At 28.6% G+C, this 17,659-nt stretch overlaps 2 protein-coding genes and 1 non-coding gene across 6 annotated transcripts; 1 reads left to right on the top strand and 2 right to left on the bottom strand.

Annotated features, from left to right (window-relative positions):
- Positions 1-2,041: 2,041 nt before the first annotated feature.
- LOC111314596 (chaperone) lies at positions 2,042-4,022 on the bottom strand. 4 transcript variants are annotated; one of them, XR_016332783.1, is made up of 3 exons: positions 3,873-4,009; positions 3,091-3,179; positions 2,410-2,599 (listed from the first exon to the last, which is right to left on the bottom strand). XR_016332783.1 is itself a non-coding variant. In XM_022916099.2 (2 exons), exons 1-2 carry the CDS (start codon positions 3,983-3,985, stop codon positions 2,324-2,326), a joined length of 342 nt encoding a protein of 113 aa, XP_022771834.1. In that variant the 5' UTR covers positions 3,986-4,022; the 3' UTR covers positions 2,042-2,323. The 4 variants fall into 4 exon arrangements, 1 of the variants encoding a protein (XP_022771834.1); XR_016332784.1 differs by having other exon boundaries at positions 2,413-2,552; XM_022916099.2 differs by lacking the exon at positions 3,091-3,179 and having other exon boundaries at positions 2,042-2,552; positions 3,873-4,022.
- An 80-nt stretch (positions 4,023-4,102) lies between these two features.
- Positions 4,103-4,176, top strand: TRNAI-AAU (transfer RNA isoleucine (anticodon AAU)). Its single transcript has one exon. It is a non-coding gene; the product is annotated as a tRNA-Ile (tRNA).
- A 2,342-nt stretch (positions 4,177-6,518) lies between these two features.
- Positions 6,519-7,777, bottom strand: LOC111313159 (uncharacterized). The gene is made up of 3 exons (XM_022913845.2): positions 7,639-7,777; positions 7,247-7,376; positions 6,519-7,155 (listed from the first exon to the last, which is right to left on the bottom strand). Exons 1-3 carry the CDS (start codon positions 7,775-7,777, stop codon positions 6,645-6,647), a joined length of 780 nt encoding a protein of 259 aa, XP_022769580.2. The 3' UTR covers positions 6,519-6,644.
- Positions 7,778-17,659: the final 9,882 nt, after the last annotated feature.

The raw sequence follows: 17,659 nt of genomic DNA, 5'->3' as shown, positions 1-17,659 counted from the left end.
TGAAGAAAATTTTTTGTTTAAAGTAATATTCATATCATGTTTAAAAGATGAAGTGACAAACCATATATTAATTTATATTTCACCAAACTATACCGAAATAGAAACTGATTGATTATGAAAATATATTTTTGTAAATAAAAAGTTGTATGACAAATATTTATTTATTTATTTATTAATACATGGTCACCCAAAGAGAGAATATCATCAAGGAAAAGATCTGCTAATGAAAGTGGAGAAAGATATCCCAATTACACAATGCTACATTTAGTATCATCACTTCCACTTTTTACCCTTTTATTCCATCTAACTTTTGCTGAATCCGATAGCTATTTTAGGATGATGGGATTTTCAAATGGTAAAGAGCTAAAGTTGTTGAAGATCGAAATCATTATCTTTAAGGTGGGAAAATTTGAAGAGGTTTATAACAGTGATTAGAATTGAAAAGATTCAATGTACTCAACAAGTCACTGTGAAAACAAGACCTGTAAAATCATATCGTTCAATCAAACAACCGTTACATAAAGAATTAACCATGTATGTGCACTTATTAACCATGCTTTTTCATCGCCATTGTTCGATGATTAGCAGAAAATAACAAGAATCAAAAGGGAAAATCATGAAAATTTGATAACATTATAAAAGTTTCCATATAGTTGTAGGTCAACATCGGAGGGGTCTTAGTGAAAGCAGTGGCGATACCTTTGATGGTGGTAGATATCGATACCCACTTAAACACGACATGATCATCACCTTGGGAGTATTCAGTCAAACATGGCCATAGCATCACTTGAGAGCTTCTGAAATACAGATGAATGAGGTAGATGGTGCCCTGTCGATTCTTCAACAGCGTTCTCATTCCTTTTGGGGTGTGATCAGAATCGAATTCAACATAAGAAAAGCTATACATTAGTGATGGAAAAGCAAGCTGTAAAATGGATAATAATCATGTCATAATCACATATCTGGAGGCTTCGAGAGTAGTTTTTCAGACATTAGCTAGTAGTGATTATATTTAAAGCATGCCACAAGTTTTCTGCACAAAATATGAGCAGTAGTTGCAATTTTAATCTGGTGTCCATGACTAGTAACTTTTTTTTGGGGGGTGGCAACAGACAGAAATAATTAGCTAAAAGAAACATTATAATTTAAGTATATGTTACAAGATTTGCAAATGTACTCACATTTGCACCTGCATGGATGAGCAAAGAACACCCATTTTTGTTCCATGTTTATTCATGGAAAACAGTCAACATTGACTTCTTTCTGAAAGAACTTAAGCAGTATTGGTTAGCAACAAATGCGCTATGGTTTTGATCTACAAGCTTCTAATTACAATTTCAAAAGAGTGTCTCCTAGAATGGTTAAATCAGTAGATTCAAATTTGAAGTCAGTTTAAATCCTGGGGTGCGATTTTTGGGATCGGACACGGCAAGACCCCCCAATCATGCAGTAAGGATCAATGCATCTCCATATCTACCTAAAAAATGTTTCAAAAGAGTACTAGGAGTGAGCAAAATGCATAACATATCATTATTAATATTATTATTTTTTACATAAAAGACCGCAACCTAAAGTTATAGGATATTAGATTTGAATTTTAAATTTATTAAATATCATATTTTAAAAGTAATTACATGAAACAAGTAAGCTAAACTCCAAATTACGTACCATTATTATGTTTAACTCACGATGAGTTACAAGTTTCTACAAATTCTGATGTTGACCTAGTCATAGCCTGCTTTGAAATGGTGAGCATTTGTTTTGAAAGGTAGCGAGGGAGGAAAACAGTACTTTTTATGGAGATATCGTCAGCAGAAAATGGTTTATCAATGTCTAGCGTTTGCAGACTTGAGTGTGCCTTCGGCAAAAAGGATTAATTAATTACCCACCTTCCTATAGTGAACTTGAATACCATTATACATGCTTTCCTTGCTTGACACAAACCTTGAACAGCCAGGATTACATAGGACATCCATTATAACTTTGGGATTAATAACGAAACACGTGGGATAACAGAAGCCACTCTCACAAATATATATATCTACAAGTGGGATTACCAAATCCAGTGCATTCAGACAAAGAGGTTTTAAGTACAATGGTGGGAAGAGACAGGATTCACAACACATCCATTATAACATTGAGATTGATATATGAAGATAGTATAAATAGGGCCCCCAGTCACAAATCTCCATCTACGAGGGGTTACAAAATCCAGTGTATTAAAACAAAAATTTTAAGTACAATAGCTATGGGGAGACAGCTCATGATCATATATTAAGCACGAGCATAAGAGTACATATGTCTTCAATGGCATGATTGAGGATCAAACTTTAGGTATATTAGAGCAATCAGGACAGCTGAAGTGACCTCTAGCTTGACATTTTGTACATCCAATAGATTTTACCTTCAATTCAGCACTCCCAAAGGACTGATATAAGTCATCAATAAGGTTAAAACTGAATGGTCCATTTGCTTTGATTAATCCAGTTCCTCTGCATCTTGAGCATGCAATCATCCTTAGATCACCACACCTCTTGCACAAGCCCAAAGAACTGCGGTTTTAAGAGGTTGCACATCAGCATGTGCGAAATGATCCTAACTGTGTAGATTAAGGCAGTTAGGTGAAGCATATCCTGGAAATTTTCTTTTTCTAGCAAAGTTGAATAATATTTGGGGTCCTTATGATATTAGATAAGCCATACTACCTAACTTCATACAATAAATAGATATTCAATCTACATAATTATAATGTCAGCTTAATTTATTACAATTATCAATCATTTTGTTTTTTTTTTTTCTCATAATTCAAAGCAGGGCAAACCAACAGATTAAGTCTCCCTCAAAACTCTAGTACATGAATACCCGAAATTCAGATAATGAAAAGAAGATTGATCACTCAAAGACATAATGCTTGGTTATATTCTTTGTCACATGAAGAGTGAAGTTCATAAAGCTGATGTGCAACTTAGTTCAGAAAGCAAGGGATTTAGTCCATTCACTTGCACCGACCATTAGACACTGATTCTATACCCTTATCCCTTTTCCCCCTAAAGCATTTCTCAGAAAAATCAGAAAGGTAGAGCATCTTACTTGCTATTATGCAACTTTCACATTCATTCCAGTTTAGGTAGCCAAGCATTTCCTAACAAAAGTGAACCAACAGTAGTGTAGCAAGATACCTAAACCAGGAAGAGGAAAGCAAAGTTGAGGCTTCCGAAAGGATTCTGTTTCAATTTAGTCCAGTACTTCAGGACCAATTTTTCACTAGTGTAACAATAAAACATGACAGTAAAAGACAATGGTGGTCAACACCTCCCCGCAGATGCCATTTTTTTAGTTAGAATTTGCTTATGCCACCAGAATTTTCTGGATGGGGAGATAATCTTTTTCATAATTCTATGTGGGACCGTTCATTCTTTTTGAGATAGACCCCTCACAAAGAACAGAAATCACAGCATAAAGACATAGCAAACATTTCATAAAAGTCATAAGAACCCCGCAATTAAACTTTATCTTAAGAATGCAAAAGGCATTGCAATTATAAATTCAATTAAAGTATAATGATAGCACTTCCACAGTACATCCAATTGAAAAACCAATCAAGTTAGCAACAATCAACAGAACAAGAAAGACTAATGGTACAACATCAAAATCTACAATTTCTCAACACAACAACTGAAGGGGTCACAACTCACAATTTATGAACCAAACTAACAATCAAAATGCCAAAATTTACTCAAACCTAAAAACAAAAATGTTAAACTTTTGATTGTTTTAAGACTTTTTACAATCTGGGTTTTACTTACAAACTTCAAAAAAAAAAAAAAGTTTAAAACTTGTAACAAAAGAAAAATGGGTTTTGAAAAGTTCACCTTCTTTGTGAAGCAGAAATGAAAGCATCAACTTTGGGAGCAGCAATTGTAGCACATACTAACAAAGTGCCAACTCCAAATCCTGCAACTTCGCTTGCTGTCATGTGTTCCATATCTTGAGCTGGCTTCCTTAGAGCTTAAACCTTGCATCCCAAAAATCAATCTTATCGTTTGTGACTGGCTCTCGCTGTGACACTATATTTAATATTCTTTAAAAAAAAAATAACAAGGGCCTATTAGCTCAGTTGGTTAGAACGTCGTGCTAATAACGCGAAGGTCGCAGGTTCGAAACCTGCATGGGCCATTTGTGTGTTTTTACCAATTTTTTAAAATATTTGGGCCACTTATTATATACTTACTCTATTCATTGGGCTAAACTCTTTGTTTGGGCTTGATAGACTGATTTTTTGGACAGTATTGACAGTTTCATTTATACACGAAAACCATTCATTGGTTCTAAAACGATTCATTGGTTCTAAAACCACTTTGAGCACTTGAAATTGAAAATTTTATTTTAAAGATTTCCAATTCGAATCTTAAAATAAGTGATATGAAATTTATGGATTGAATGAGATTTACGGTACGGGAGAAGATTACTTTTTATTGTTTAGTGTAATATATTTTAAAACATTAATATTACTAGATATGCAAATTTAAAAGAATCAATTTTAGAAGTACAAATTGTGAAGGATAAATATATTTTTAGTAATTTTTAAATTAACTATTTTATTCCTAATTAATAATTTTATTATGAGATCAAAATATTAACAAATTTTTATTTATTTCCTTATTAACGTTAATATTTATTAAAGTGAACTTTCCTTGATTGATTATTTTCATATTGAATTAATTTTCATTTATTTATTTACTAGAGATAACAATTTTAAATATAATTTGATGGTATAATATTAAAATAATACGAAAAAATATGAAAGTGATATGATTTAAATTTCAATAAAAATTGTTTATGAGTTTACAATAGTAAATAAATGTGTTTTATTTTTTATATCGATATAAATTATGACATAATAATTTTTATAGTTTACATATATTAAATATAAAATATATAAATATAAATATACAAATTATCATATCATTTTTTTTTTACAACAGCTTGAAATGATTTATCTAAGAATCATATATTCACTGTGATGGATATATAAATTAGCACAAAATTAGGAGTAAAGTTTGAAAAAGAGGTTTAGGGAAAATTTTAGAACACTATTATTTATAGAGGAAGGATCTGATTATATCAGTGTAAATGTTAATTTTTTTTTAATTCTAAATGATTAAATATAAATATATGAATTTAATTTTAATTTAATAATAAAAAAAATGCAACACTCGCATCAATATAAGTGAATTCCCAAGAAACTATAATAATGGGATTTCTATATTCCAGAAATGCATGTAATAAACAGGCAACTACTTGGTTGAGAAGAGCAAAAAAAGCATATACTGATACACAGGACCAACACCAAGGATGCAAGTACTGAAACCAAATCCCCACTTATTATAATTACATGGAAAACAAAATACAAACAAATTTTCTGCAACCGATCATCATGAATTTAATGATTTAAATGTCAATAATACAATTGAAAGATTGGAAAATGTTTATATTATCACACACTGTATCCGAGTAGAGACAAAAAATAGTAGCATTAGATAAAGAACTATCCTAAGTTTCTTCGATCCATTGTTGCAACTAAAAGTTGCTTATGTTAATTTGTTAACGTGTTTGGTGACTGGAGGTTTGTTGGAAGGTTGACTAGAAGATCGATCTAGCAATTAGGGTGACTTGTCATAAAGAGAATGGTTGGAGAGCATTGGGGGTAGAATTTTAGAGCGCACTTCCCGTTTTAATTTAAAAATGTGCAGAAGATGAGGGAGAGCATATAGAAGAAGGTGAGGGAACGGATTAGGGTCGGTAGAAGGAGTGTGAAGGATTAGAATGAATTATAAGTGTGTCGATCTTATTTTTTATATTGAATTTATATCGATGTGGTTAGTCGATTTATCCAATATTAATTAAATATTGAACCATTTTAATTGATCGTTAATATGACAATCAATGGATGCTGACTTAATGATATAGTTGTTAATAGAAAGATTAGGGTATAATAGTTAATTAATTTATGAAGAAAAATCCATAATCATTTTTCCCCAAACTGCTGCTAATTTTTTTTATTGTCAACGTTCAAAACAGGTTTGTTAATTAAAAGCAATTCACCCTACTAATTCTTTCTTATCAGTCATATGCTTCTTGTCAGGGAATCCCATTGCATTAATTAATATTTTAAGTTTGCTTAACCTTACATGGGCTGTTGTTTTTTATTTATTAATAAAGTTTAGATTGGACGTCGTCATTCTGATTTTATTTTTTATTGATTTCTCTGAAATTTTTTATCATATAAATTGAAATTAAAAAACTCATAAAGCACGAATGAAGTATAAGGAATAGACATTTATCTCTTTTGTGGGAAAATTTCAGCATATGAAGCAAAATTAAGCAAGACATTCAACTTATTAAAGAATTGATTTTGGAGCAAAACCAGCCTATATTGTTATATGCATAGGGAAATTTAAAAAAAGAAAAGAAAAGAATGATTATGCATCTGTTACATATATTAACTGCTTTGCAAACAACGTTACACATCATAATTCATAGAACAGGTAATCAATTCAACATTAATTAGAATTGGAGAAGTTCCAATTACATATGCTCTTCTTAATTGGGAAATACATCCTCAAAAAGTACCAACATTATGCTTAGATAATGTGACCTCCTCCATTGTATACATTGATTGCATCCCCTCCAACAGAATTATAAGCTGTTGCTTGATTTTGCATGGCAAAAATCTTGTTGCAATTACCAGGCTGATAAGGATCATCCAGATTCCACAAGCCACCACCCCATAAGCAGCCTTCATCCACCAAATACCGGTCTAACCAAGAAGCAGCAGCCTCTTGAGATATAACGGGCAAGCGTTGATCCTCTGAAGTTAGGTGCATGAAAACCGTCTCTTGCTTCCCTTGTGCCTCATCAGTCACTTGACTATTTATATGTTTGCCATCTCCAACTGCTGCCGTCTGATCTTTATCTTGTTGTGGCTCCCCATCCTGCTGCTGCTGCTGTTGCTGTTGTTTTAGCTTTAGAATTTGAGCTTTTCTTTGTTCTTGCTTCTGAGAGGACCTTTCCTTATTCTTAAAATGAGTTCTCCAATAGTTCTTTATCTCATTGTCTGTTCTACCTGGCAAGTATCCAGCAATTGTTGACCATCTGTTTTCACATACAAACACAATAAATTTTACAATAGAAAAACATAACATAATTAATTTTAAAGTAGAAGTGAAGAGAAAAGAAGCTTTACTTGTTACCCCAAAGGGCATGCAATTTAAAAATGATCCCTTCCTCCTGGGGTGTTATACGACCTCTCTTAAGACCAGGCCTTAGATAATTCACCCACCTAAGCCTGCAACTCTTTCCACTTCTATTCAAACCTGAAATAAACTCCGTAATTCAATTAATATTCTTAATTTAATTTAGCTGGTGAATGACGCTAGGAGAAATGAATGATACCGAATCTAGAGCTTAACTCAACTGATTTATATAATTATCTTTAAGAGGTGGTATCTGGTAGATTTAGAATTCAAATTTTAATAATTGTAATCCCTTCCTTATCCCCAGATTTACGGGCTCATTTGTGAAAAAAAAAAGAAAAAGAAATGAATGATCCCCAAAAATTAAGTAATAAAATTATACCTGCAGACCTAGCTAATGAACTCCATCTTCCTTCTCGGTGAAAGTTAACATATTCAGTTAACAGCTTATCTTCTTCAGGAGTCCAAGGACCTTTCCTCCATCCTTGTTTTGGAGCTTCCCAACCCGTCATTCTAACCATTATTACAAGTTTACAACTACTTTCACTTTATAAAAATTGTTGTCTCCAAAATTGTATGGCACAAAACTTCTCAGCCTTGCCCTCTTATATATGGCCTCAATCATGTCAATTCCATTTTTTTTAATTTAATACATTGATGATCTCATTACACCACTAAGACAAGATCTGTGAATCAAATTTTTGGTTGAGCTCTTCCTTCTTTTATGATCCTTCCTATCCTCTCACTTTAGCACAAGTGTTAAATGTCTAGGTGCTTACCAGCTCAATCTTTTACAACCAATTATATTTTCACATGTCACTATGCCTGCGATAATCGTGATTCTTTAACACAACTCGAACTACATTGTCTTGTCCGGCTCTTTTTGAGGCCAAAAACCAGTCGTCTAAAGACAATAGTAGTGAGGATGTTTTATTTTTATATCTTATTTCGATCTTTCACTCCTCAAAAAGTAGGAATGTTTAACATTTCGGAATAAGCATAATGATCTCTGGAATGAGCGAGAAAAAGCTAGTGGGTTGTTGATGTTTTCTTGAAAATGGCTTATGATCCATTCCACATGGAACACTTGTTTCCATAAGCAATTCTTAATTGCATGCTTTAGGAATTGTTTATTGTTAAAGAATGTTGTAGGATGCCATTTAGCGTAATGGGGTATATTTGAATATATGATAAGGATCATTTTTTTTTCTTTTACGTCGTATGTGTTTAGCATTTTTGGAATGTTAGGGCATTAACTAATTGGAACAAGTCATTTTTTTAATGAACAATGCCTCTATATAGGTATTGATGTGTAAGATTGAAACTATTTAATTACTATTATAAAAAAATTCGTTTTTGATACATTATCATGGTAATTTTTTAATTTTATCAAGGAAATTAAATGATGGACATGCATTTTATTTTTTTAATAAATTATCTATTTGTTAATATATCATAAAGAATATGTGTCATTTCATTAATTTCATTTATGAAATTTAAAAATTTCATAGGTAAAATAATTTTTATAAAAAAAAATATTAAAAGACATATTTTAAGATCTTATTCTAGAAGTTTTAAGATCTATTAGTGAGAAATGCTTGATTGATAGTGGTGAAAACGATATAAAAAAGCTATAATATTTATCTTCTCTCTTTTTGAGTTCCTCTTTAGGACAATGTAGGTAGGCAATTAGATGTAGGTTAGGCATATGTTTTATTGTTTGTTCATTCTCTTTCGTTTCTTTAAGTAGTTCAAATCTACGGTTAGAATACGATATTTCGTGAAAATATTCTTGGAAGCTTTCACATGTATGTGATAATTTGAAGAGATTAATGAAGGGTTTTTCTATAGGAAACATGTTAAACTTTCCATGGTGGAATGTCACGCTTCTAGATATGAATCACATTATAAAATTATTATTAAGAAAAAAGTAGATCCCATGGACTAGATGATAATTTTGCTTCATAGTTATCAAAATGCTACGCAATCATATGATTTGATTCAATATAAAATCAATATATATATATATATATATGCAAAACCCATTTTATCATGAATTGGGAACATTTTTATTTATAAATAAATTGATACGTATCGTTAGGTATATACAATATAATAAATTCGGATTATGTTCAATTAAAATTGAATCAAGTCCAATTATCTAAAAATATAATTTTAATAGTGTATTTGATAATTTTTTTTAAAACATATTCTCTAAAAGTTTTGAACATATTCTTATATCTATTCAAAATATATATACATATTCTTATATGCATCAATTAAGGGAGAATGTCCATTATTTTTAGTATTGACAAGGGCCTTTAATTTTCTTCAAAATGGAAAAAAATGTTTAATTAAGAATTATTTCAAATTTCATTAAAATTAATATCTTCAGCTTATGGATTTAATGATGTAAAAAACTTTAAAAAAAAATTTAAAACGTGAGTTTGAATTTCACTATTTTCATTGCTTAACCCCTAGCTAGTGGACAAAAAATATTGAAATTAACTTTTACTATTTTATTTTTTTTTATGAACCTATTTTAATTTTTTTAATGACAATATTTTTTTTTCGATTTGTAATTTCTTTCTCTATTTTATATAGTCAAACTTGTCGGTAATATTGGCGATCCAAATTTATAATTAAGCATTTTACATTTTCGTAATGTGTGATCCAAAATTTAAGGTCCATTTGAATGGACAGTAAGATTGACTCTCATGATATAAAAAATAGTAATAAAAGTGAGATTAATTACTGCAACTATGAGATTGAATATTTTAGTTATGAGATTAAAATTAATAATGAAATATATGTTTAGATGTAAAAGCAACTATGACGGTAAAGTGAAAAAAAAAAACCATTAAATATATTAGAGTAAAATTTATATTAATAAAAATTTTAAATTATTTAATTTTATAAAATTAATTAGAATTTTATTTATATATTAATTTATTATATAATAAATAAAACTTATTTATTATAATAAATTAATAAATTTATTTTATAATTTTTAAATAAAAAATAAAAAATAAAAAATAAAAATATAAGGATATTTTTGTCTTTGTAATATAGAATAAAGGATGAAAAAAAAATTTGAAACTCGATGCGTTTTTTCAACTGAAGCTAAATCTTCCAGTGAAAAAAAGTAGACAATCATGCCATAGCTTTGACATCCAAATAGATGTTGAACACTAGTGGGCACAATTTTTGTTGGCAACTGCACCTCATTAGAGGTGCAATTGAAACCAAATGCAGTCTTCAGACATTTTTTCATCTTAGCAAAAGCTTCTCATTTTGTCTTTTTTCTTTATTGCTTAGTAGTGGTGGCTTAGGTGCGCTAGCTAGGTCTTTATTATTAAGAATTGAATTAAAAGACTCTGAATTTCGATAATCAAAATTTAATCTATGATAATTTAAATAAAAAATTAAAGAAAATTTATCTTATATTTAAAACTATGCAAAATAAAAAAAATTAAGGTAGTGTTTGATTTTAAAAAATAGAGTTATTTTTTATTTTTATTTTTTTGAAAAATAACAAATATGAGTGAAAATGTGTTTAATAATTGAAAATAAAAATAAATTTTTAAAAAATAAAAATAAAAATAATTAAAAAATGAAAAAAAAATTTCAATTAAGAAAATAAGGGATGTATAATACTTTTTATATGTTATTATATTTGAACACTTTTTAATGTCATTAATTAATAAAAATATATTATATTTATAATTAGATACTATTAATAGTAATATGATTAAATATTTTATTTATTTTCTTATTTTTGCATTTTAGAAAATAATTTTTATTTTCATTTATCAAATACATCTTTTAAAAAATAAAAAATAAAAAATATTTCTAAAAATAAAAATATAAAATATTTTCTCAAACTATATAGAGTCTAAAATTTTTTAGTATTCTTGTTGTTTTTATGAAAAGTATGCCGCATCAAATAAACCATTGTATTATACTTGTTTAAGAACTGAGCTACCCGTCTAAGCCCAAAAACTCACTCGAGTTTTAAGAGGGCTTGGATAAAAAATTAAAATAATTAAACGGCTTGTATACAATTTTTAGACCTGTTTAAATTTAGGGCCTAACCTTAGATAAAATATTTAAAACCCAAACTCGACCCAATCGGAATTCACATATATATAAATTTTTATTTTTATATATAATGTGAATTATATATAAATTAATTCACATATATATAAATTAAAAATAAAAATTATATATTTTATTAAACTTAATTGTTACTTTTATATAATTTTTATTTTTAATTTTTATATATATGTGAATTAAACATAATCTCATTAAACTTAATTTAATAAAATTTTTTAATTTTTATTATATAAATTAAATTTAAAAGATGGACTTGAGATTTAATTTTTTAATTAGGGCTAGGCTTGTAAAAATTTTGTGGCTGAAATTTTAGGTTGGATTGAGTCTAGGCAAGCATATAAGCTAATAATATTAAGCATAAGCTTGATTCAACCATACTCGACCTATGAACACCTCTACATGACGTAAGATACCTTTATTTTTTCATTTATAGGCTAACAAACCCACCATTCATTGAAAAAAAAAAGGTTACCATATTTGAAATGTATTACACACATAGCTGAAGCTGATTTATGAAATATAAAAGAATCAAGAACACATTAAAACTTGACATTTCTTATATATTTTGTGTGGAGATTTATATTCAACTTATGAGAAAGGAGAGTAAATAAAACAACTCAATTGTATCTTTAATTATTAAGAAATCCTCAATTATGGACTTTTAATATATTAGTCCTACTAACTATAATATATCTCGATTAGGTCCATTTTTCTTTGTATGGGCATTATATTTTCACCAACTTATAAAAAATTTTGTCATCAAAATTTGACTTACCTTTATTTTCAAGTAAGTGAGGATGTTGTTTTTTTGTGTTTTCTTTCATTTTTCAAGTTGTTTCTCTTGGTGTATGATTGCTCCATTGAATTTTTACAAAAAGAATAGTTTTGCTATAGACACATAATTTTATCTGAACCGATTCGAGTTTGTTAAGTTTTATACTTGATTTAAACGTTTTGATTTAGACCATTTTAAGCATTTTTAATTGGATTTATCTAATTTAACTCGAATGAGTTTTGTTTTGAGTTAATCATTTTTGTATCATTTTTGCTTAAATTTAGGCCTAATTCAATTTCATTATTAGGTTAATTTTGAATTAAGATTTGAGGGCCTATATTAAAATACCCAAAGTCTAAACTATGAGTTCAAATTCAATTTTTAAAACCCAATCCAATTGTATTCAACTTAAGGCCCAATTTGATTTTATTCGACTTAAGGCCTGATTTAAGTGATATGGACTTAAAAGCTCAAAAAAAGTCCAAAATCTAATTTTAAGCTCAAATTAAGTTTTAAAGCCAATAGTTGTTTTTTTTTTCTATGGTTAACTGAAATGAAATTAACAAAAACTAAAATGAAATTAACAAAAGAAAGAAAAAAAAACGGGCTTGAAGCTTAGAAAGCCAACTTCTTAGGTTTCCCAAGTCCCTCTTACGTTGCAACCCTTAAATCCAGCTTCTTAGTTTTCACTCCCATTTTTACCCAATTTACCTTTAGCATACATTCATGAATCAAGCATAGAACCCAAAGATATAATATGCTACACCTCCCAAAATGAGTAATGGAGCTACAACGAGACTCCAACAACAATCAATGACCAAGTATTTCTTTGAAGAATGATCTACTTCTATAAAATAAGAGAATTCACATACCATCAAAAGAGATGAGGGGAAAAGACATCACCAGAGGAATAAACAATTTACAAAAAGGAATATTCAAATGAGAAAAGCAAAAACATTTTGACTACCTTCCATACCCAAATTACCATCATTCGGTAACCAACCTTTTTACTATGATCACACTGTCAACCAACTGAGATCACTTTACCAAAAAAACCCTTATTTTTGCTTCGAACTGAAACCTAGATTTCATCACCTTTACAGCATCAAAACCCTTAAAAAAAAATTCCCAGCCTTGACTGAATAGACATTCACCTATGACCAAAAACCACTCATCACCAACATCACCATAACTCAACCTATTATTAACCTCTTTTAAATGACCAAAAAAACTTTCTACGATCATTGCCACTAGTAAATCACCAACAAAAACCAACACTATAACCAAAACCAAACCTACACTATCACTCTATGATCGAGCGTCACATCATTTGCCTTCATTAAAACTGACCCTCCAAAATAACAAAAACCCAACAGCCCACCAAACCTTTCACCGTTGTTAGCCACTTTCCCTTAGTAGCTCTCATTACCATATTCTAAACACCTATAGCAACCATTTCGTAAACACTAATAGTGACTAAGACCCATAAGCAATAAAAACATAAAAAAAATTAGCAAAAAAAAAAAATCAAACATATTCCCTGAAGCGAAGAGAAATAACTCCAAAAAAAAATCACAAAAGTAAAACACAAGAGAAAAAAACATAACAGTAAAAGAGATGAGTCTTGGTTTGAGGTTATTCTAAAAGGACTTCCGCTTGGTTATTTGGTGAGGATAGAAATTAGGGCTAGGTAAAGGACATATTTTAATAGTAACATTTGGAATGATGATGCTCGACTTTTTTGGCATTAACAACTTTAGGTTTTGGCTTAGATCTTGGAAAATTTACACAATTTTTACGAAAACCAGTTAGAAAAATGAGAATGATAAGAAAGAGAGTAACTTTATAACGAAATTTGTAAGAAAATTGACGTCGATTAATGGCGCCACGCAATGACAGTGTAAGGTGAGATTAGGTTCAAGGTAGGCTATTTGGTTTTTTTTATAAAGAATAGAGATTTTTTCTTTTATAAACTAAGAGGAAATGGTTTGAAAAAAACTTTGGCTTTTAATAGAAACAAAAAAAAAAAAAAAGAAAGGAGTTGATTGGTTCAAACTCAACCCATTTACTGCAACCCACGATAAGTCCAACCCGTCTCGATCTATTTTTGTACTAGCCTAATTTAGATCAAGTCTAATTTGTAACCCATTCTAATTTAATCCCTTCTTAGCCCTTACTTCTACATTGGATCAATACCTAAGAGTCTCATTTGGGTATGTTTGTTTCTCTTTTAGCTATTTATTTTGTTACATTTTGTATTTAATTATTTTAATGCTTGAAATTGTGATTTTGTTATTTAAAATTATGTGTTTTCTAAAAATGGTTATTTGTGAATTTTATGTTGTTGTAAAATTGTTATTACTAAATATTAATAATTGAAAAAAAAATAGAGGTTTTTATCGATGATTGGACTCCGAGAAGTCCAAATAGTGGCTCGAGAGAATTCCCTAGGTGAAAATTTTCTTTAAAAAATTGTCAGAGTATTAAAATATTTAGAAACCATTTTCAATACGAAAATTCTTATTTATTTTTCTCTTAACTCGAATAATCATCTTAAAAGAAATAAAAGTATAAAATATTAATAATACATGTTGTGAAAAGATAAATATATTCATGAATTGTGAAAAGATAAATATATTCCTGAATTATTATATTTGTTGTATTGCTAATATATTCATGAATTATTATATTTGTTCTATCGCTTTTAGGGTGAAATAATAATAATAATAATAATAATAATAATAATAATAATAATAATAATAATAATAATAAAATATAAATTTTTGAGAATGAGATCCTAAAAAAGTTTGAGTAGTAATTCTTTAGTAATTTATAGATGAAAAGATTTTTTTAAAATGCCCCAAAAATATTAGAGCATTTAGAATAATTTTCAATAAAAGTTTTCATTTATTTTTCTTTAATTAATAAAAAGGTTAAGAAATGAATTTTTGTAAAAAAATATATTTAGGATAAATCATACGTATTTTATCATATGTATTTTTTTAAATATTAATTTTGAGGATAAATACAAATCATCAAGAATGAGATTTTTGAGAAGTTCGAGTATCGATTTTTAAAAAGATTTCTAGGTGAGAAAGTTCCTCTAAATATTACTAAAATATTGAAATATTTTTTGAAAATTGTCAATACACAAGGTTCTTATTTATTTTTTAATAAAAAAACAAAAAGATGGTTTTTTCCTAATAAGAAAAATTAAGGGAATCATTGTTTAAATATAAAAAGTAAGATCATTTTCATCAATGTTAAGAGATAACACGCAATAAATAAGTAGTATTTTTAAAATGGGTGCTGTGAGGGTGTTAATTCTTCCTCACACGTAATCATACTCTCAAATTCGACTTTATTATTCATAGATAAAAAATTATCTTTTTAATAATAATTAACTTTAAAATTTTATTAAAAAAATAAACTTTTTAAGTGGCCAACCGCATTTAGCAAAAAAAAAAAAAGTGGCAACTCCTCTTTTTTTATATATTTTTAAAATTTTTATCTAATAGTCTTTAAAACTATTATGACATCTACCCCTTAAGGCTTATTCATTTTCATCAATTATTCGGATAAGATATTTCAAGTATGTTAAATCCTTTTAAACTTCTAAAGGCTTATACTACACTAAATGTTTCGAGATAGAGACATTTTCTTAACATAGACAAATGAAATACATTATGCACCCTAGATAGATAAGATGGCAATGCTATCTTGCATGCAACTTTTTCTACATTACCAACTATTTTAAACTGTCTTATATAGCATGAGCTTAACTTTTCTTAATTTTCAAATTGCATAACACCTTTTATAGGTGACACATTTAAAAAAGATATAGTCATTTTGTTAAAACTTCAAGTTCTTATCTTTTTGTTTGCTCAACATTTTTTATGATCTTGTCTTGCTTTAAGTTTCTCTTTAATCATTTTGAATTTTGCCATAGTCATTTTTTATTTTCTCTATAGTCATCTACACCATTTTTTGTCCAAAAAGCTTTCTTTGCCCAACATCTTTCTAACATAAAAAGGGATATACATTTCCTATTGTACAAGGCTTCAAAAAGAGCCATTCCAATGCTAGATTGGTAATTATTATTAAAATCAAGCTCTACCAACAATAAGTAATCATCCCAACTACCTTTTAAATGAATTACACAAGCTCGAAGCATATATTCCACAATTTGATTTGTTCTCTTTGTTTGCTTATCTATTTGAGGGTGAAAAGCTATTGTATTTAATTTCAAATTTATTCATATAGCTTGTTACAAACTTGCCTAAAATTTAAATCTAAGATCTCTATATGACACAATACTTATTGGAATTTCATGTAATCAAACTATTTCATCCATGTACAATTGTGCTAGTTTATCAACTAGAATAGTCAACTTGATAGGTAAAAATGAGTTAATTTGGTGAGTCATAAAAAACCATCCACTTTGCATTATTCTTTTTAATGACCTAGGAAACTTTATTACAAAATCAATAGAGATATGCTCCCACTTCTATTTTTGTATTTCCAAGGGTTACAACAAGCCTAATTGTCTGTGTTTAGTTTTAATTTGATGACACACTAGACATTATGACACAAACTAAGCTATTTCTCATATCATGTTATTTCACTAAAAATTTTCTTTCAAATCTTTATATATCTTAGTGCCTCTAAGATGTATAATGAATCGATATGTGTGTGCTTTTTTCAAAATCTTTTGTTTTAGCTCAAAATTATTTAATACACATAATTTATTCCCAAAACATAATGTGCCATTATTGTGAAGCTTAAACTCTAATCATAAGCCATTTTGCACACCTTTCTTGATTCCATACAAGCCACTATCATCTTTTTGTGTAACTTTTTTCTTTTCGATCACAGTTTGTTGAACTAAAAAACTAGCCAAACAATACCTTTTTTCTTGTATAATCACCTCAATTTGCTATACATCAAGTTTTTCTAACAATTTTTATTACAAAGTAATCAAAGCAACCACACTCTTAATGGATTTCCTACTAAAAGCATATGTAACTATATAGCTTTACCTAGATGATAATTGATACTTAAATCATAATCTTTGATTAGTTTTAACTATTTCCTTTATTTTATGTTCAATTCTTTTTGCGTGCATACGTACTTTAAGCTCTTATGAACTATATAAGTTTCATGAGGGTCCTGATACAAATAATGTCTTAATATTTTCAAAGCAAATATGATGGCAACTAAGTTTGAGTTATAGGTGGGATAATTTTATTTGTAAGGTTTTAATTACTTAGAATTATAAGCAATTATCCTATAGTTCTACATTAACATGCAACCCAATCTTTTCTTGTAAGTGTCACTATATATAGTAAAATTACCAATATTAAAAGGTAGGGTAAAGATAGACGCCAACATTAATTGCTCCACTCTTGAAAATTTTCTTCATATTTTTCAGTCCATTCAAAATTCACTCATTTTTTAGTTAAACAAGTTAAAGGAACAACAATTTAAAAAAACCCCTTACTATATCTTTTAT

Source organism: Durio zibethinus, chromosome 23, assembly GCF_047325235.1.
Source record: "Durio zibethinus cultivar Kanyao isolate XHJ-2024 chromosome 23, ASM4732523v1, whole genome shotgun sequence".
NCBI lineage: Eukaryota > Viridiplantae > Streptophyta > Magnoliopsida > Malvales > Malvaceae > Durio > Durio zibethinus.
This window is presented reverse-complemented; position numbering and strand designations above follow the sequence as displayed.